This window comes from Pezoporus flaviventris, unplaced genomic scaffold, assembly GCF_033815535.1.
Source record: "Pezoporus flaviventris isolate CSIRO_AGI_PZ_B2104156 unplaced genomic scaffold, CSIRO_AGI_Pfla_v1 ptg000029l, whole genome shotgun sequence".
Taxonomy (NCBI): Eukaryota; Metazoa; Chordata; class Aves; order Psittaciformes; family Psittacidae; genus Pezoporus; species Pezoporus flaviventris.
The window spans coordinates 3,672,161-3,693,865 of NW_026892577.1; the positions used below are offsets into that span (position 1 = coordinate 3,672,161).

Genomic DNA, 21,705 nt, shown 5'->3' on the forward strand with positions numbered 1-21,705 from the left:
CAACCTGGCCTTGAACACTGCCAGGGATGGGGCAGCCACAGCTTCTCTGGGCACCCTGTGCCAGCGCCTCAGCACCCTCACAGGGAAGAGCTTCTGCCTAAGAGCTCATCTCAGACTCCCCTCGGGCAGGTTAAAGCCATTCCCCTTGGCCTGTCCCTACAGGCCCTTGTCAGAAGTCTCTCTCCAGGCTTCCTGTAGGACCCTTTAGGCACTGGAAGAAGTAGTAAAGGTGAGTAGGTAAATAAGGTAAGACAGGTAAGGAAGAACAGCAGAGAACTGTGTTCTTCTGAGATGCACACAGCAGGGTCCCTGTCAAAGCCCTTTGTCCTCATGTTGTTCCAAAGCTGTCCTTAAGTGCTGGACGCTGGAACTGCCATGCAGTTGATTCCCTTATATCCCCACAAACAATACTTGCAACCTTCCAATTCGTTTTCTTTTAAAGCCTTTTAGCTTTCTTCACACCACAGCACTCAATGTCCTCCATACCACCACCTTATGTCCTCTCACCACTCCTCCGGCCAGGGCATGAACCCCAAGTGGAAAGCTGCCCCATGCAAACTGTGCAAAGCGGCTTACTTACTAAACCCACAGGCACCCGCAGCAGTGCAGGAGAGCTTCCTCACAGCTTTTGGGGCATCCATAGGTGGGTCTTGCCCTGGGTCTGGAGTTTAAGGCCTTCATTGCCCGTCTGTGCCAGCGCGACGGGGGCTGGCACGTTGACTGTGCCAAGGGGGCTACAAGTACCTGGGTCTCCCCTGACCGGTGGCCTGTTGATGGGTCTTCCCCTCATACCCCCTTGTTAAGCGCCCTCCGGTGCCCCGTCCGGCCGGAGGAGCAGCAGCGGAAGGGAAGGGGCCGCGGTGCGCGGTCCTGCCACCGGTGCCCGCCCGCAGGCTGAGGTGCCGCCGTGCCCGCACCCCCGCACATGCTCACTGGGGCGCCGCGGGAGTCTGGGCATGTGCAGAGCGGGCCGGGCTGCTCGCCGCGCCCGCCGCGCCCCGGGGCTCCGGCCGCCTCCCGCCCGCCCGCTGCCAGGTGAAGCCGCGCTAGGTGAGGTGGAGCGGGGCGGCCGGGCAGGATGAACAGCTCCGATGAGGAGAAGCAGCTGGAGCTGCTCGCCAGCCTCAAGGACCAAGGTAGGGGCGGGCGGTGCCGCGGCTCTTTCCCACCCCCCTTTCTACATCCCCTCCCCTCCTCTCCGCCGCCGCGGGCCCGGTGCTCGGCCGGTGGGAGCGTGGCCCCCGCGGGGCGGTGTGAGGCGGAGAGGGGGGCCGGGGCTGTAAGGGCGGCGCGGCCTGCGCCGGGGGCGGCCGGGGCCTGGGCGTCCCCCGACCCCCTCTCGAAGCCAGGCCCCCTTCTCCGTCCATGAAGAGGGGATAAAAGAGCCTCAAGGGAATGAATCTGCTGCCTCGCCTCCCCGCAGGTGAGCTCGGCTGTCGCCGAGTGAGCGTGGGCATCGTGGTGGGTGATGGTGAGCAGGGTGAGGGCTGTGGCACACGGGCTGTCGTTGCTGTCATCCCAACCTTCTACCCATGCTCAGGCTGGTGGCTGATGTTGATACCCTGGCTGGTGGCACTGGTGAGCTTCGTTGTCTGGCCCAGCTCCAGGGGTGAAGTCCATGTGCCTCGTTGTCTGTGGAGCTGAGCTTCATGTGGAATGAGGGCACTTTAGGCTTTACCTGACCTGGTATCACATCCTGTCTGCTGCTCAGCATTGCGGCATCTGATGCTAACCCAGCCCATCAACACCCTCTATCTGCTCCCCATCCATGTGCAAACTTCCCTCCGATAGCTTGAGGCTTGCCCTGATACGCCATGAGCTTCTGTAGAGCTTTTATAGTTAGGGTGTAAATGAAAGGAAGTGCTTGTTGTGGGCTGGTTTGGTTCCCCATGTGAATCACCCTTGGTGCTTTAGTTGGAAAGTCCAGTACTTCAGCTGTGTAAGTGTTCAGCTTCGTGAGTGGGTAGCTTGGCTTAGAAACTAAACCACTGTAATAGTCTGTATTCTGTAAGAAAGGGCATGGAAATAACCCTGGATGCTTGAAGCGTAGCCCATTTTTTAACATCCCTGATCAGTCTACCCCCAAACCAAGTTGTTCCAGCAAAGTTTCTACCCTGGTTAAGTGTGTAGGCAACATCTGAAGAACCGGCATTACTGGCTGTTTGAACTGTGAACATCTGCTTGTGAGTGTGCATCAAGGCATTGGTGTGCCTCCTGTCTCACAGCTTCATCCACAGTAGGTGCAGTGTACCAGCACTTTAATTTGCAGCTGGTAGTTCGCTCAGCTGCATTCGCCTGATCTCCCATAGCCTGGGAGGAGCTGTTTGGAATGGACATGTTGGACAAAGTTGTGTAAAAGTGAAATTACGGGAATGTGGGTAGTGCCCCGTTCATTCTGACCATTACTGCACTTGGTCACTTTTGCTATACAGCCAAAGCTTTTCTTAACCACATTACAGCTGGATATTTGCAAGCTATTTGCGAACTTATTTTTATTGGTTGTTCCCATATACTCAGCATTGTAAATTCATGATTACCAGCTGCACTGGATAGATTGTGACTTAGAAGGATGTCAGTGGGTGTAAAATTCATGATTATCTTACAGATGTGTGTTTTAATAATACGGGAGCAAAAAATAAGGCTAAAAATCTGAGTTTTCTTTCCAACTGTTTCCAGAGGAGTTGTCTGTGCCAAAAGGACAGTTGCTAAAATGATAATAATAAGTTGCAAAAAAAGGCAAGTTTGGGTTATTCTTTAGCGAAATCCTAACCTGTTGAAATTGGTTATACTGGGGTTTCAGTTCCAGTGTCTGTGAGTCTTTTGCTCAAGTGGTCCAAGTATCCTTTAACGCCTAATGAAATTTCCTGGGATTGCAGGAATTAGTTCAAGGGAAAGCTTCTGTAACTTGAGGACTGGCTGTCCCAGATCCACTTGAGCTGTTGAAATAGAAGCTGTACTTGGCAGCCCTGTCCTGTGAGACACTGTTCTTGGTGGATGTTTGTATATAGTTGTGAGGCTAACAATTACTTTTGTAACTGTACGGCTGGTGAGGAAGTAGTTTTATATAGGTGAAAAAATACCCAGTGGAAAGCTTAAGAAAACACTCTTCTATGTGCCGTTTTGTATCTAAACCAGTGCAAAGCAGCACACTGTAGTTAAGTTAGTAGTTGAATTATGTTAACTGATGAGTCTGAGGTGCCCAAAGTAATGATTACAAGTGAGGAAAAGGTGCATAAAATTATCCTAACAGTAGTGACCTCAATATTGTTACTGGAGGAAAGTAAATTTGCTTCCTCTTTGTACACGGTACTTTTGAGTATATAGTTTCCCTTCCATTCTTACTGAAAACAAAATAAGGCTATTGTAGACACTAACAGCGTTCCTCAAGGAATTTTAAGATGCTCTGTTAAACAGAGGCAGCATGAAAAGAAGGAAGAAAAGTCTTGATTTTCCTCTTTACTGCTTCCAGATGTAGATAATGGTATTGGTTTGGAAGTAAATGCAGTTGATGGAAGGACCTGCTCTCTCTGAGTATTTGGGGTAATGGGTGTATACACTTACCTTGTCTTACCTTTATTGCATTTGGAGTGCCATGTGGATTCAGATTACCATAACATTATGGTCTGTAGTCAGATTTCTGTGAAACACTCATTGATTTGGGGGGGGAGGGGGGGCTTCAGAGAACATGGTTCAGTAGCCCTTGTTTGGTTTCTCTTTCTGGGTGTGTTTTTCTAGTCTTGAGAAACTTGCCTGGCACCAGGTAGCTAAACTGTCTGAGAAGCCATGTGAAAGGTGGAGGGGAAGGCAAGTCTCAGCGTACGTGGCTGATTGCTGTCATGTCTCAACTGCTGCTTGTCCTTTTCCTAAGCAAGACTGAACCTGAGGCAGGTGTTTTGCAGCTCTCTGCTCAATTCTCAATGGCAGCTGTGACACTGACTCGTGTCTGGACAGATTCACTTTGCTGTTTGGCAGAGCTCTGAACAGTGACAAGGACACTGAAGCTGTCTGTGTGCCAAGATGTGCTTATCGTTTACCCATGCTGAATTTTCCAAGTCTTGTGTGTTCAACTCAGATACCTGATACTGATCATTCTTTGGCTGGTTTCTTTACCAAGTTTAAGGTGAGCATTATGCAGAAACACAATCTCTGTGTTGATATTTAGGACTTAAAAGTGGTGTTTGAGTTTTAATCCTGTGACTGGCTTTCGGCGATGGCTTGGTTTGATAAAGCAGCTCCACTATAAAATATTAGCATTACCTAACTACTCTAAGTATTATTTCCACATTTCTGTTCAACTGCCTCTTAAATTTCCTATGGGTAAGACTTAAAACTGAAACAAAAATCAAGTGGTCAAAACCTTGTGTTATTAATGGTTGGCTGTAAAACCTGAGCAAACCTGCAGCAAACTGACTAACAGCTGCATTGTAACAGTAGCTGATTACCTGCCTGGAAAGTTGCCTTGTTTGTCTTTGGTTTAATTGGCACTGCTGGTACTTTGCCTTTAAAGACAGAGTCATCTTCTGCTGTGGTCACTTGTTTGTTCAGTTGAAAACAGGAGTCAGCAACCAGAATGTGTGGAGCTACAAACTAAGTAAAATTCCTTCAGCTGCCACTGTCATAGTGACATTTCTGGTCACTTTGCTAAATTGCAGTGATTAACAGCTACTGTTAAATACACATATACTGAACATGTTTGTATTGCCTGGCTTTTCTTGATGAGTTTTAAAGGTCTTATCTTGCTCTGTGTTTGTTGGCTGGATTTCAAGTGTGATGATATCCAGTCTCTAGTCCTGTGGCTCTATTTGATCTCTTAATAAAAAATATGTCAGAACCTTTGAATAAGGGAACACCATGTATCTTCTAAGGAACAGACTGCCAATCTGACAGCAATATCTCAGAGTAGTACTTTTAAAGTATATGCTATTGACAAGCTCGTAATGTGGTTTGACAAATACGTTCTTTGTGGCAGATGGGTAACTTTTTATAGCCAGAGGAATTTCTCTGTTTAGGGGAGGGTATCTTGCTGGCTGCTATATCCTCTTCTGAGGTCATCAGCTCTATAGATAATTTCTTTTTCCCTATGTGCTTGTGTGTGTTGGTGTTCATACACAGCAGTCATCATTCCCCAACAGAACCCATTCTGCTTCAATGTTTACTTCATTTATTACAGTTTAAAAGTGTTTCCCATTTCACTTTCTCGTATTGAAATGTATGTGTTTTTCAGGACCTTGTGAAAACCAGCCTTTGGGTGTGAGCTTGGTGGCTGGGCTTTATCAGGCAGTGGTGTGTTTAATTTCCCTGTCCAGTTTGCAGGAAGCTGCAAGGCTGCAGGATGCAAATTTGGGGTCTCATTAAAGCATTTCTTTGTATATATTTTTACAGATTTGAATAAAATCAAAGCATGTGGGAACTGACTCGCGGTATTTATATTCACTGCTTACCTTTGTATACTTACACCTATGTTTTTTTTATTTTTTTATTTTTCAAGTATATTCTTTTTCAGGTATATTTTTCAAGAGCTGTTTGGTAACAGAGTCTTGTAGATATCAGCTGGTGCAACTGATACAGGACCTGGTTTGGCCATGTAAGCTTTAGGCCTAATAAAGGGATCATATATCCTGACTCAAGATTTGGAGTTATTGTGAGGTAATGGATATAATGCCATCGTACACATTCACCTTTATACAAGCCCATAAGTGCTCATTCTTTAGCTCCATCTCTTTTTCGTGGAGGCCCAGGAGATAATGTGCTTGTAGGGAGACCACTGCTACTTGAGAGAGGGTTTGTACAACAGCCCTGGCCTGCCTCTTCTTCTTCCAAGTACTCTGGGATGGGGAGTATGGTGACAGCACTCCCAATAAAGCTTTTGGTTCAGTGTTAGGGGTAATTCTCTCTCTAATGATACATCCAAACCTGCAAAAAGTTTACTCCTAAAGCAAAAAATGACTCCATTAGGATAGCTTGGTTCATCTGAAGCAAAGGACTTCTTGCACTCTAAGCTCTTTTCTTGTCTGTACCAGCAAAGACATGTCTGGTCCATAGTCAAGAAGAATAAATAGTGGGATGACACTTGCTTCCTTTGACAGCTCTACTTATATTTTGATTAAATAAGTAGGTTTGGAATGCTGAAGTGGCATTACTTGTTGCTTTGGCATGGAAGGGCTCTGGGTCTACTCTAAGGCCACCCTGGTTTAAATATAAGTGCTAAAGTTCACGAATGTAGCATTTTTAAGGTGGTTTTGTTTTTTCTTTTAATCTCTATTTTTTGGTATTCAGCTTTAGAAAGGGGATTGATGAATTATTTAATAAAAAGACTAGGAAGACTCACCACATCACTGTGTAAATGAAAGTGTCTTTTTGGTTATTCACTATGAATTATAGTCATATTCTTATGACCTTGTTTCACTAATATGTGCTTTTTTTTAGCCATAATAAGTATCTAATATATAAACCATCAAATTCAGATAACATGTATTTTCTGTTAGCAAATCCAGGTTCAGGAGACACAGGTTCACAATTAAAAATCAAAAGACTAAGTTATAATTAAAGAGCTTCTGTACACAAAGGTCCCTGCTTAATTTAATACAGATCAAGAGCGTTGATAGATGTTGACAGGACCGTCCCTTCTGGCCAGATGAGCTGTGGAGTGAGTAGTTGGTGAGTATGCCTGGTCATGTTACGAAGGAGCACTCTGTGTTCACTCAGCGTTGGCTTTTCCATAGTTTGAGTATTTTGCATTAAGATCAGGGATTACGTTTTGGGTGCATTAAGGGTGTTTGGTTAGCCCAAAATAATCTGTTCTTGTCTCTTTTTTTCCCAGTTTTTTTCTCTCCTTAGTCTTGAGATGAAGGCATGGTGTTGTCCTCATACTCCGTGAAGTTAACCTGAGGCAGAGAAATGGGATTTGTGTCCTAATAAATTGTTTATGTAATACTGCTGTATATCAGGAATAATTTTACTAAGGATAAACTTAAGTTGGGGTCAGACAGAAACAGTATCTCAAGAGGCCTCTTACACATATTTATTACATTTCATCAGGATTCACTGGAGGCTGATGAGTACAGTGTAGGTGGTTTACTATCAATATATGCTACATTATTGATTCTTTGAAAAAATTATGGGTAGTTCTGGAATTTCAGTAGCACTTTTAATAAAGCATCTTGTTTGTTTTATTCATCATTTACCTCACTGGGAAACCTCTTGGAGAAGGTTTGGGAAAGTCTTTCTACAACAGGATTTATTGCTTGTCAATCTATAAATAAGGCATAGTGAGGCTTCTTAATATACCAAAGAGTGTTTTAAAGCTAATAATCAACATGAGATTTGGAACATGTGACATGTTGCCTAGTGCTGCTGGTATTAATTGTTGTGAAGTAGTTTTAGAGCACAGAAATCATTGTCACCTTCATGCCATTTACGCTTCAGTGAAGGTTATGTAGACTCTTGGCTCTTTTTGTGGATGGCCTCAGACCTTTGCTGTACACAATTACTTGAAAAACTTTGTGCGAAAGCATCCCAATGAGCCCTGCAGCATTAAAAAAAGGAAAAACATCCACCAACTTGCATCTTCTGCCTTTGCAGAGAATCTGACACAGAGCAGGAAATGTGTGTGGTCATTTAGAAATCTTACTTGTTTCCAGGCCTGATAAAAACTGCAGTTTCTTTGTTAGATTAATAAATCCGTACCTGAAAATATGAATGATGGATTTTTATGGGCTCATCATCTAGAGGTTGCCATCCACAAAGAACATTCTTATTTTAAGATATCAGGTCCTTACTGTTCATTAGCTGTATTCAAGGAAGACCTAATAGTTTTGCATTAATGGTATGGTAAAAAGGCTCTGAAGAAAGTTGCTGTGTGAGTGCAGCATAAAATAGCTGATGATTTGGTGTTTGTTCCATAAGGAGCCATGCACAGTAAAATGGGAAGGGCTGCCCTGAGCAGGGAGTTTAATCCCAGTCTTGCGCAGGTGCGCCCTTACACAACATGCCAGCAATTCCCAGTAAGTTCTTATCCTTGTTTTTCAGTAGCTTGTTCTTGTATCCATGCCTCAAGGGCTGGTGATTCAGAGTTCTCAGTTCTCTGGGCATGTGAGGAGAGCTGTCAAGGGTGGGGCAAACCTATATTTACATTTTTTGGTCATTTATAAAGTACTGAGTACAAGTATGAGTTTGCCTTAAAGGCGAGCAAACACCACCAGTTTTCAAGTATGAAAAAACTTGAGTATATCTGTTTCCTTTCCTTTTTTCCCTTTTTTCTTCATCTGGATGCTAGAAATCTTTTCACTTGTTTTCCTAAAGGAAACAGGGAAATGGCTTAGAAGTGGAACAGTGATGAAGAGACATAGATAGAGCTTTTGAGTTCTTGAGTAGGAAATGCTGTTTCACTTAAGGTGCTCTTTATTAGAGTAACTGCATCAGCATGGTTTCTTCGCTGTTTATCTACCTGTGTTTTTTTTTTTTTCCTGCTTCTTCAGTATGGGAGATAGCAGGGGTCTTGGTGGCAAAGTAAAGGGATGGATGGGAGACATTAGTTATCGTGGTGTGGGGATGCAGGGCACATTTTAAAGAAGCTGGTTTTGTTCATTCTCACTCTATAGATCCACCTTTTTAGTTGGATGAGCAGGAGGAAGGAGTTTTCCCACATGTTGAAATGATGGGATTTCATGCGAGTTTGCATGTGGACTGCAACTTTGTTTTCAGTAGGTCTGTTTAGTGTTTTTAATTTGAGGGCCCTGGGTTGCTGATCACAGCTGAGCTGAGATTCTGGCTAAGAGATTTCTAGCATTCCTTCATTTTGCTTTCCAGTTATCAGAGTCTTGCCTTTTCCCTGTTGCTGGTCCAGGCACACAAGGAGCAGTAGCATTTTGAGTTAGTAGCCCAGGAGCTAATACTGCTGTCTCTATCCCATCCTTCATGTACCTCAGTCACGCATCTCTAAACTGAAATGATCTTGGAGAAAAGAGGGTAACATGAGGTTTTTACATCTAAGGTAATTCTGCTGCTGAGAGTAACAGGCATGCTGAAGGCAAATAGAACAGTGGTGCTGTGGACCTAGCTTCTAGGAGCAAGTTGAGTTAGTTTTATTTCAGTGGGTTTTGAAATGCTGGGGAGGAGGGAGAAAAGGGACATAACAGCCGTGCAAAGTACAACTTCATTTGTAAGAGCTGCTCACTGGAAAAAGTTTAATTATCTAAAGCTAGAAGGAGCTAGCAGTTTTTCAGGTGGCTAATCTACCCCTCTACATGTTAATGCCTTCAGATGAAGGGTAAGACATGTTAAGTTTAGGATGAAACTCCAATATCTCTGCTGTCACTAGCTGAAAACTATATATTCATACCCTCTATCTGGTTTTAATGAAGTTGGCTTGAAATAAAACCTGAATGCTAGTATAGCTTTTCTCAGGTACAAGGGAAAATCTGAGGAGATACAAAAGGGCTGGAATAAGATGCATAGTGATGTGAGCAGCACTCTCATTCTTGCAGTATAAATCTTGAAGACTGAACAGTGCTCTTTCGTGTCAAGGTTGGTTTCTCTAAGGTTTGGTAGTGTTTTCAGCTTCTGTCTTAGTGAAATAAAATGTCTATGGTCTCAAAGACCAAACAGCCCACATGGGATGCACTTGAAAGAATAGAATTGGGAAGTTGTGGCAATAATGGCACATCCCTAAGGTAGTAAAATAAAAGGTTTAAGAAAGACACATGAAAATATGCGGTAAAGTGGAAGTTGAATTGGTAGCTGCTAGATTGTTCTGCATATTATTACTGGTTGAAACAATGGACCTCCAGTATCCTGGAGGTTGATCCCTTCCCTGCTGATCCCTGCAGCTCAGTTCTTGTGTGATCTTGGATAAATCATTCGATCCTTTCATGTCTACACTGTGGAGTTTAAAGAAAAAAACCTCTCCTAGGACTCTCGTGGGAAGGAAATGTTAATAAATGAAGGTACTCAGCTGGTCTGGATGTACATGTGTATCAGTATTGCATTAACCGTGCTTTCTATCATTGATCTGTAAGCTGAGCCAGTGTGGCTTTAAAATGGTGACTGCAAGCCAGTACATTCACCTTGTAATTTTTGAACTCTATCAATAAGATTGTTTAACTCTCCATTGATCAGAAATTGATTGTTTGAGGAGCCACCATCTTACTCAGACACTTTCCAATTACTTCAATTCTAGAAGTACATCCAGTTCATCCGTAGACTATTAATGAAGTTTATGACCCATGTTATGTAAGAAGTCTGTGTAGATAGCCAGAAGAGCTTTACAATAAATGAAATGGAGAGCTAATTTAACCAAAGGAGGTGCTGCAGCATTAACTTTATTCTTTTTCTTTTTTCCCCTACATAGCTATTGGCGAATATGAAGAGCTTAGAGCAGAAAATAAGAAAACGAAAGAAGAGGTTTGTATCTCCTGATTCTTATTTATAATATTAAAATGATAAATATCAGAATACCCTATTGGCTATGGCAGGTTGTTGTCTGCTTTTGTGAGCTCAGCTCATTATTTACAAGTAGTATCAGTTGTACTTATATGTATTAAGGAGCAATGAGTACAGCTTCCAGCAGCTATTTTATCTGTTTTACTCCAGAAAAGTTGAGATAGATAGATAGATAGATAGATATATATATGATTGATGCTATAGCCAGTTTGCCTATGGTTACAGTGTGGGCACAGACTAAAAGTGTTTAGATATTCTTAGGAAAACTTGTTTCTCTTGGATCTGAAAATTGTTTATTACAACTTGATTTGCACAGTCAGACTTCCTGAAAAGAAAATAAACCAATTCTGCTTACCCAATCCTGAAAATTCAGAATGTGGGAATATGGTTTCTGAAGGTATTTGAAGTCTCCAACCCAATTTTTAATAGCAGAGCAAAATGTCTTTACTTGCAGGATGGTACTGCAGTGTAAAATGGATTCTCAGCATCCTTCTGTGAAATTTGGTGCCTGTACAACTTGAAAAGAAGCTTTAAATGTATGGGCTGAACTTCACACATTACTACAAGCCTATTATTTCAGTGTTTAGAGATACTGGAGTAAGAAGTAATGACCAGTTTCTAGATTGTTCCTTGTAATTACAATGAACTGTCTTTATAGGAGTAAAATTAAGCACATTAAGTATCTTTTTTCATTCAGGACTCTTTTTCATTCACTGTGCCTGCTTTCTGCGAGGAAGCCAACAGGAACAGAGCGCTCAGATTTGATGGCAGTGTTACATTGCATAAATCCACGTCAATGTGCAAAAGGTTTTTAGCAGATACCTGCCAAAAGAAACTGAGGCCACTAAAAGCCTCTTATCAATTCTAGTGAAGAAGGCAGAGAAGTTGGTGCTGCACTGTACTGTAAACAAAAAATACTTTCATCAGTATTACTGAGCTGAAGATGTAAGAAATGTTAGTTTTCAGATCCCTGTTAGCTGCCAAAGCATGTAGGTTATTTTAGCTTTTTATGAAGTCATTTCATAAGGCTCACTTTTAGTCCAGTTGTTATAAACGTTGCAACTCAAGGCACTGGGAAGATCTTGTCCTTAACTACTGTATCATTCTTGAAGAAAACTTGAAGCTTATCTTCATGTTATGCTTCAGCAGTGACTATGTCTAATTCCATTGAGCTCAGCATATTGTGCTTCACTCCCTCCTCCCCACTGGCCTCCTCATCTTTTTTACTATGCTTGTTGCTGCATTTCTGTTCTGCTGTCCTACACCAGAGCCTTAGATATCCTGGGAAATACATCCTCTATTTTTGCAGTTAGGAAGACTGTGGCAATTCATGTCGGGGTGCTCAGAAGGAAAGGAGAATGAAACTGAGTTAGACCAAGAGCCCATCTAGCGCAGTGTCCCGTCTCTGACAGCAACAGAGAGGGAGTAGTGTAAAAGCCTGTATAACACCTCCACAGAGTACTCTTCTAATCTCCAAAACACTTGCAGCTTGGAGACTTCCTCAGCTGTATGTTGTTTCAGCATGTTCTTCCCTCCATAGCTCTCTTCCTTGAATTTGTCCTGTCCCCCTAAGCCTGTGCTGATGGCTGATTTCAGTCATGTGTGAGGAGTTTCACACCAGGCCTGTCCACTGCCCTTCGTTGTTCCTTGCTTGTCTCTCTCACAAGACTTCTTTCCTATAAGTGCATCTCTCTAGCCACTCCTTGTGTTTCTTTTGAAGGTTGGTATGATGGTTTTCAGAATACTTGCATAACAAGTGAAAATCCTACACTTCTGAGCACATGGGGATTACATCCACAAATGAGCACGTGCTCAGGATTGGAGGATTTTCGGTTCTTACGCAAGTGTTCTCCATCCAAGAAACTCCATCCTGCAAATTGGGGTGCTTGTGTAAGCAGTCCTGCTTAGTTGTTTAAGCGCTTGGGCTCAAGTGGCTCTGTGTGAGGCCCTGAGTGTATTTCTTCCACAAAATCTACTGATACAGAGTTCTTGGCTTTATTTGCTTACAGTGCCAATACTGGAAGAAACTATGCCTTGTGTTATTGCAAGGTTGGGTAATCCTGAAAGCTCATTAATGTCTTTAACTTTGTATCTTAGTTTATGCTTTGCAGGATCAAAGCTGATATTGGAGGAAGTATAGCAGAGGTTATCTTTGCCTGTGGGTCTGGGAAGTTGTGGGTGCATTCAGTTCCAGTTTCTGCCACTGTCTGCCAGTATGAGTGTAAGCAGATGGCTCCCTCTCTATCAGTTGTGGTCCCATAATTGCATTGATAGGAGGAAGACAAGTGAAACTACTTTTCAGCGAAGGACTTTGAGGGTATTTGTGGCAGTAACACACAGGAGTTAGACAGGGGTCTCTATCTGTGTGCTTTTGACACGCTCGATGGAGTTTTTTTCTAAGTCACCACTACACTTGTATGGCTCTGAAAGATGAGCTTTGCCATGGAGAAATGATCTTAGTTTACATTAGAAACATGGGACTTGGTGTATAATGGGCAGCTAACTTTAAATGTGTCCTGAGTCTCCAGTTTGCATGTCAGGTTCTTCAATTCAAGGCATCCAAAGCAGGGGGCTTTGAGCAATGTGGTCTAGTGAAGGTGTCCCTGCCCACGACAGGGGGTTGGAACTGGAGGATCTTTAAGGTCCCTTCCAACCCAAACCATTCTATGTAAAATTGACTTTTATGTAGGTTACTTTGTTCAAAGGCCTGCTACCTAAAAAGCTTTAAGGCATGAAAATTCAGGAGCAGAATATAAGATCTTTGATCCATAGTGTCTCTCCCTCATTGTCTTCCTAAACTGCCATTTGGTGGGGTCTCTGACAGGCATTTTTTTAATTAATATTTTTAAATCCTTTGAAAACCCAGAGCAAAAATGATATTATCAGATTACTTCTCTTAGGTCATCCTTTTAATTGAAATAACAGACTAAACACACATGCTAGTCCCCCCCAAACAGATAACTAACGTTCAGTTGCAAACAAATGTAGATCACTTAATATGCAGTTCTGACGTATTCAGAGACAGATCATGAATAAATATTTGACTACTTGCTAATCAGACAGAAATGACTCTGAACACTGGTTTTGACAGTGTTTTGTCATGCTGCCAGTAGGGAAAAGAAAAAAGGAAGGCGAGACAGCTATCCAAAACAGTAGGTGTAATACTGTATCTCTGATACATCATTCACGGTGTTTGCTCTGTTAAAGCAAATGTATAGAGTGGATTATATGTTTTGTCACCAAATGGGAATGGGGAAGGGATTCTGCCTTGATGACATGCTTATTCCTCTGTAAGTAGAGTATAGCAAACGTCAGATGACACTTGTGAGCGCTGTACCAAACTCATAATTTTACAACAAGCATTAAATCTGCATAAATTTCACAGTCTGTGTAAATGGGAAAGAATGCGTTTTGTGTTGCTTGGCAATGGCTTGATTGGCTATATGGCTACTACGTGAACTTCTTGCATCTTAATATCTGGACTGAACAATCTCCTCCTTGTTTTTGCCCTTTGAAGGTCTTTTACTTGAAGTGAGTAGGAGCTTATGTGCAGAACAGTCGGTAATAAAGAAGCCTGTTAGAAAAGAATAGATAAGAAGTTCCCTGAAGTTAGTGGCAAGGAGATGATGTATCCGCAGGCTTCCAGCAGGTTGTGTGCACCAACTTCACAACTGTCCTGGTATTGTGCTAGCTCCCAGTACAGGCCAAGTTCATGCACTGCTGTTTGCCTCACTATATATGCAGCATTTGGTTTGAATGCCAGCGACATGTACATGATAGACTTGTAGGCAGCATACCAGTTCTCTGTGCTAGAAATGAAAGTGTTGCCTTGTGTACCTAGAAGGCAAAAATCTGAAACTGAGTGGGATCAGCAAAGCTCCTCAACTTGCTCCTGCAGAGATGAGGAATTCACTGGAGTTATTCACAAAATGAATTTTGGCAACTGAATTGTTAGTTTGCTTCTGAAAGGACAAATGCAATGTTTTTTTATTGCTAGAAAATTATCATTGACTCCTATGGCTAGTTCAGGACTGGAATGGGAAAATTGTCTTATCACCTTTTATTTTTTATTGGGATAATGGTGCGATAAATATTAGGTTAAAAATATAGTAAGTAAAATGATACAAATGCTCATTTTCCTCTGCTGAGCAGCTGAAACTCTTAACAAAATAAAGCTTAAAATGGAAAACATATTGACAATTCAACCTTTTTATTATTATACTTTTTATTTGAGGGTGCTTTGGAGTATGGAGCTGTCTGTTAATACTGACAAGGGGAGACGTAGTAAATACGTGAAAGCTCTTTCTCCTCAACAGTTGCAAGTGCTTGAATGGGAAACATGAACAGTAGATTTTATAGCAATGTTACGCTATTCATCTTCTAATATTTATGATTAGTGATATTTTTTGTTAATTAACAATCCTAATGTGTATGCATTAAACTGCCTTTTTGAAAAGTGAGGTGGTTGTGAATTTTTGAGAGCAGATCTCTCTCCTAAGCTTTGATCTTCTAATTTTCCTGTTTTAAAGGTAAGGTCAGTTTATTTTAAAGGATAACAATAGTTTTTTATGATGAAACATAATAGGAATATTTTGTTTGCTAAACTTTCAAGTTTGAAACAGTAACAAGTAGTTAAAGACAATCTCAACTTTAATTCTTAGGAAAATTGGAGCTAAACTAGTTCTTTTTGGTAGGACTTGCAGCAGCTCTGCTTGCACAGGTTTGATTGCAAGACAAAAAGCAAAGTGCTTCCCATTGATCGTTTCAGCAAGGGCAACAATCTCCCGCTCTCCTTTTCTTCCTGCTCTTTCATTCTGAAGCACAGTAGCAGAGAAAGGAAAATATTGAGGAAGCTGCAACTGGGAGCAGGAATTGCTCTGTAGAGACCAAAACTCACGGACCCTGATTGTGCAGAGAAACATGCGTCGCTGTCGGGAGAATAGTCAGCTTGCTGTGGTCCAGATGGAGCTCTCTCTGCAAACAGCACTCAAGGTGAAGTGGAATAGGTCACTGAACTTCCCTTTTTGCTGCACCGGGAAAGCTGTTATGCCTTACAGCGTGTTGCTGGAGGATTTCAAAAGGAGTTTTTCCTATCATTGGGATAGGGAGTGTACAGCATCCTCTACATCAAGGTTTCCATCAGTAGGGAAGCATCTTGTTGACTTCCGCAGGCAATAGATCAGATCCTTAAAGAGCCCAATCTTCCTGTTTTTTAAACTGAGCATTAAAAATCTCTTTCTTACTTAATGCGCAGTGGGCTGAAAGCTTGCAGAAAAATCCGTGGGTGAAGTATGCCAGTGTGGTTACAGTGTCTCTTTTGTAGAGTACAAAGAGGCAGCAGCTCACAGTCATCCCCCTTCTGCAGCCGGGCTGTGTTCTACAGGAACAATCAGCAATACTTTCTGTGTCTTTGATGCCTGTTTTAGACTGCACTTTTGCCAGTAAGGTAACGCTGAGGAAACTGAGAGGGACGACAGCAAGGTTTGTGCACAGATTTTCCTTCCCCACTTCTCCTGTGTAGGATTCTCTAAACAGCTCCTTTGTTAACGGGGCCAGATGAACGGTGAGTCCTTGTCCAGTGCCGCTTGCTTAGTACGTCTTGCTGCTTCTTAGCACTTCATGTTGCTTCTGCAGCTCTGCCTTGTTTCACAGACCTTTACAGGAGCTGGTGACTAACCTGTGTCCCCATCTCAGCTGCTGCCCTCACCTTATCACCCCAGTGCCAAGAGAAGACTTGCTCACTTCTAATTTTATAATTGTTCATCTGATACCATTATGGAAAAGAGATATTGCTTGTTGAGTGCAGGCAGCTCCTTTTGCTCCCACAGAGAGCCAGCAGCAGCAGCAGCTTCCAAAGCCTGCATGGAGGCTGCCCCTGAAGCAACATCAGTGGCATCCTTTGCTTGCCCAGGAGCAGATCCTTCTTTGGGTCTCATCCAAGCTCCTCTGGAGCTGATGGAAGGGCTGTCTCTTGAATTTGGCTGCCTTTGAATCAGGTTCTTCCCCTTCTTGTTACTTAACAGCAGGCTCCTTTCCCGGCTAACTGAAAGTGGGTTCTCATGTGGAAAAACTGAAAATCAAGCAAAATTGGTTCAGTTGGGTTTTTTTTTCCAGTTCTGTTCCAGTGACCAGTGTCCTTGTTCTTGCAGTTACACCGTAAAGAGCTCAGTCACACAGTTCTCTTCCAAAACTTAACTCATGGTCTTACATTGATTTATTACTGTGAGCATAGGCAGCCGCATGTGAGGAAGGATGTCTGCTATGCTGTGTGTGTAAGATACATTGTGTGCCAGTCATACTTCCCCCTGGGTCATGTGTTTTTCACAGTGTGCTTAATCACTGACTGTGGCTCTTGGGAACTTTACTTATTTCTTTGTGAGTTCTGTCGTTGGCTTATGGAAGTGGTTTTCTTAGAGAAGTCTATTTAATGTCTGTTTTATTCTTTCTTGTTGGGAAAACTTTCGATCTCAAGATCAGCGATTGCAGTCCTGTGTAGTATTAACCCCCAAAGTAATAAAGCTGGGGTGACAGGAAATCCTTAGAGCATGAAGGTGGCTGTTCTCCCTTCTTCAAGGGTGAAGCTTGGCTCATGAGATTGGGAAGCTGAACAGCATGTCCCTGTTTATTGGCTTTGAGGTTTTCTTTGCACTTGGTAGGTATAGAAATGTAAGCCTCTCTTCCAAGTCTAGTTGCATTAATGAAACCAGACTTAAAGCATATTCTTGACATGCAGTTTTGCATGTTAAGAAAGTATTACTTTTACTGTTGTGTGGAACATGGATGAGTGTTTGTATCAGTTTGGATAACGTGGTTCTAAAAGATTTCCAGAGTAGCTCTGAATTGGAACCTAAAATCAAGTGCAACTTGCCTGTTTCATTAGGAAATACTCTTGGTAATGAATTTTTTATGCATCGTTTCCATTGATTCTACATGACTGAGAGCAAGAAGAAACAATGCTTTGATAAGCTTCTGTCCGTTACTGTGCCAGCAGTTGATCTTTGCTTCTTTTGCATGTTGTGACTGACTGCTAATGAAATAACTGGGATCAGTGTTTCATTTCAATTTTCTCTTCTTCTGCAGTGTGACAAAATCAAGCAAGAACGAGATGAAGCTGTCAAAAAACTGGAGGAGTTTCAGAAAAGTAAGCTGATCATGTTAGTGGGGTTATTTTGGTATAGAGAGTACTCTATAGCAGTGTTAAGAAGGCTGAGATTCAGGTCCATGTGATGTTTCTCCTTCAAAGCCTTGTGTTAAGGAGCTAATCCAGTGAGACTTCAACCATTGTCAGGTGAACTGCTGTCCCAGCATTTATATGCTGTGATACAGGGAGCCACGTAGCCATTCTTGGGCTGCAGAGTGGAGAAAATACAGCTACAAATGCATCTCTGTCTCACCTGGATTCTGCAAGTGACATGTTTGGATGGAGTGGGATTTGACCCATTGCTGAGATTGCTAATAATAATAATGGTATTTTTTTTCATGAACGAGTTCATCCAAAATACCAATAAAGGTATTAAGGATGAACTGCTGTCTCTTGATAGTTTTTAGTGCAAGTTATGTCTTGTCTGGGCTGTAAGAATTTCAATATTCAGTTTTACAGTTTTATAGTAATGGTTCTGTTGAAACCGTATGGTGTCTGGAAGCAACAAAGCACATCTAATGGGAGTGGAAGTATCCTAGTGGAATAGCTCCTTACAAGAGACAGTCACAATGGGATTGTGGTCTGTGATGTCTGGTTTATGCCAGTACCATGAACTGCACCATGAAGCATCAGAAATGTGGATGAAGTTAATGCAGAGAAGGAAATCACATGGTCTGTATTTTTGTGTGACTGTGTTTAATAGAGGAATTTGCTCGCTTCTGTTTTATAATTGTTCATCTGATACAATTATGGAAAAGGATCTAAGATCAACAGGAATCATCTGTGATCTTGGATAACTGTTCTGTGAGGCAAGAATGTTCTCCAAGAAGTCTAATTCCTCTGAAAAAAACTGCAGCCTGTTTTGTTTTTGTTATGATAGGAGAAATACAAGAGTGTGGCAGAAAATGTCAAGTAGTTAAGACTTAAAATTTGAAGTTATATTTGATGTTGTAAAATTTTATAGGTTTCTTTTATCTTCCTTTCACATTTTTTAAAGGACATACCTTGTAAACATAGTGATAAAATGCCAGGAATATTAGGATTTTAAGGCAATAATAGAGCCCATTATTTAAACGACAATATAAAAGGCAATTATATTGATGAAGAGCTACATTGGCTTTGTGTCTGTGAATAAACTTGGCCTGTACTCAGCTTCTATTTGTTCTCCTGGCATAAACACATATTGTGTGTGATTCCAGTTTAATGGGGCCCCGTTTGTATGCCAAGCAGCTGCATTTTAGGCCCTATTGCGTGATTTCATAGCTCTCTGAAAATTGGTTCTATTGAGCACAAGAGATAGAAGGTGGTGGTGGGGGGGAAAGCTTCAACACACAATCATTTCTTTTCAATTGGAGCCAGCAAGGTTGATGACAACATGACCATTGTGTTATAATGATAAGACCACTAAGGATCTGTACCTCTCATCAAGGCTTTCACACAACAGCAGATACAATTTAATTCACTGCTCTGTCAGCAGTGCTGATACCATTATGCCGTCTGTCTCCACAGTTATAATCACTGTCCTCCGAGAAATGCAGTTGAAATGATCTTGAGCAGTCAAAGAAACTCTCAATTAAGGCTGCCACTTCCAATGTGTCAGATTGTGTCTTATGCACTTGGTACAATTTTCACTTCCAATCCTGTTTATTTACAATGTCTACCAGTAATTACGCTTAACATGTCATTTAGTGAGGGTGCCCCTGCCAAGGAGATTGTTGGGTGCTGCAGTACCATTGAGTGGGAGTTTCTCGCAGTCAATGCCATCAGCGGCTTTTAGTCCCTGATGGGATGCAGTAGTAATGTTGATAATGCAAGTATCGTGCTCATCAAGTCATAATTAGATGCCACTCAAATGTGCCACTTGTAATAACAGTGTTGATTCATGTTTTCTCGGTGACTGCAACTACTAATTAGTTAAGTGGTTTTTGGTTGGCCTGCATTTGCTGCGCAGTATTATTACCCCTGAAAAAAACTGTCAAGGTTAGAGATGTTTCAGGCCACTTAGTGCTGCTTTATGAATATTAATATTGACATAATAAGAACTTTGGACAGACTTAGGAAATAATATATTTTTTTGTATTTAATTTGGAAAGTTCCCCCCCCCCCCCCCCCCCCCCCCCCGAGCTAATCATAATTGCAGGTTAATTAAGTTTAAATGAAGCAAGAGTAATCCCTAGTTCTGCCATGTGAGCCCAATCCTGATTTCCTAACTTTAGCCTTGCTTGAGGCCATTAGATTCCTGTCTGTAAAATGGGAACAGCCCCGTATCTCCATTGCTTCCTCATCCTGCTTGAAGCATTTCGTTGCTCCAAATTCCCAGAGATAGGTACAATAAACCCAAAAGAGGTATGGACGCATGCTAACCTGAAGCTCTTCCTTAATTCAGTTTAATGTAGCAGCTGGTACTGTGTGCTTGGAACAGGTATTTTCTCCAGCGTGAGAAAAGGTGGAAATAAGAACACAACCGAAGAGTTGTGGTTGCTCTGCTGTTAGAAGACCTCATGTGAATGTATTGTTGGGACCAAGGTTTCCCAGGACTCTGCCCTGCTTTATTTTGGCTGCTTTTATTTTGTAGAACTTACTTCTTGCATGCAGCTACTGATTTAATAGCAAACACCAATATATTGCTGGTTTCCCATGTTGCTAACAAAAATGTTAGTTAATATTGGCTAAGTATCTGTAAAGCTGCATAAATAACCCTTGTTAACAGCCTGCTTTTTTCTTCTTGAAGTTGTGTTTTGTAGTCATTTAGATGAGGTCTGGATATCAGAGGACTTGAGTATCTCTCTTCAGTGTTTAGGCAGAAGTCTTGGAAGAGGGCAGGGGGAGATATTCTACCCAGTGGTATGAATTCACTAGGTTTTAAAGCTTATCTTCCTGAAAATGAAAGATGATAGGAAAAGTCTTCCATATTTACCCTACATTCTTCCAGCCTTGTTCCTGCTCCAAAGTATTGTTCAGCTGCAAATTGTCTTTTCTGAACATCAAAATACACCAGGCTGAGAAGGAATCTGCACCATGAAATAACTTGCAGAATTAGGGACCTGGCTGCTGCTTAGCATGGATCAGGGTGCCAGGAACAACGAAGAAGTTGCATCAATGAGCGAGGTGCTGGCCTGGGAAATGAGAACTACTGTTGGGTTTTCTGCTTTGCTCTAATTTCCCTGTGCAACCTGAAGCTTGTCACTTAGAAGACTTTCACTAGTAAAGTACCTGTGTACTGCTGGAAGTTGAGGGGAACTGCAAGCCAAAACCTATCTGTGCTTTTACATTTCCTGTTAACTCTCACTGGTATGCTATGTTACAAAATCAGATCTGTTTCAGAACTTTTTGATCACTTTTAATAATATTGTGTATCTTCGACATAGTGGTGGGTACCCACTGCAGTAATAGGGATCCTGTAAGTGCAAAGGACAGATGTGCTCTCTTGCTCTTCCATCTGTGTATCAAATGTAGTACCACAGTTGGTTGGGTGACGGAACAGTGGAACAGGCTGCCCAGGGAGGTTGTGGAGTCTCCTTCCCTGGAGACATTCAAAACCTGCCTCGACACATTCCTGTGTAACATTATCTAGGTGTTCCTGCTGTGGCAGGGGGATTGGACTAGATGATCTTTCGAGGTCCCTTCCAATCTCTACCATACTGTGATACCACAGCTGTGTATTTCAGGTGCAGTGCTGATTTTAGGGCGTGCTGAAGCACAGAGAGGCTTCAAACAAGAAACAGTTCAGACAGTACAGACATATGGTAATATAGAACTTGGGTTGTCCAGATGAAGTTGTCAGCAGTCAGGCAGTGTAAGCAGTGTTGAGTTTCCATCGGGATTGCATCCTTTAGGGTCTGTCTCAGCTGCTGCAGGTAGGTTCGAAGCTGATGGGGCAGAAGGCAGAGATGAAGGAATTGTGCTGTGGTAATGATTTGACTTTGTTGGAGCACACCCTATAGGAGGCTCTGTGAATATCGAGGCTGCAGTCTTTCTCCATTTCCTAGTAAATTCCGCAGGCCTGTGCTATGTGGTGTCTGTCCTGCAGCTCTTCTGCTACAGTGTGTTTAGGAAGTGTGATGATACGTAAACACTGTATAAACCCAAAGACTAGAAAGTGGGAGTAATCTCTGTAGCACACC

At 42.2% G+C, this 21,705-nt stretch overlaps 1 protein-coding gene across 6 annotated transcripts in view; it reads left to right on the forward strand.

Annotated features, from left to right (window-relative positions):
* The first annotated feature begins 945 nt into the window (after nucleotides 1-945).
* SHTN1 (shootin 1) overlaps nucleotides 946-21,705 on the forward strand; it is a 65,601-nt gene continuing 44,841 nt past the window's right edge. For 2 of the 6 annotated variants that reach the window (XM_061458644.1, XM_061458645.1), the window contains exons 1-3: nucleotides 948-1,136; nucleotides 10,349-10,401; nucleotides 17,521-17,581. In XM_061458644.1, coding sequence (XP_061314628.1) covers nucleotides 1,079-1,136; nucleotides 10,349-10,401; nucleotides 17,521-17,581 — 172 coding nt within the window. In that variant the 5' untranslated portion in view covers nucleotides 948-1,078. Of the gene's footprint in view, nucleotides 1,137-1,271; nucleotides 1,444-10,348; nucleotides 10,402-15,806; nucleotides 16,004-17,520; nucleotides 17,582-21,705 lie in introns of those variants that run through there. The other 4 variants (XM_061458649.1, XM_061458646.1, XM_061458647.1 and 1 more) reach the window with 4 other exon arrangements.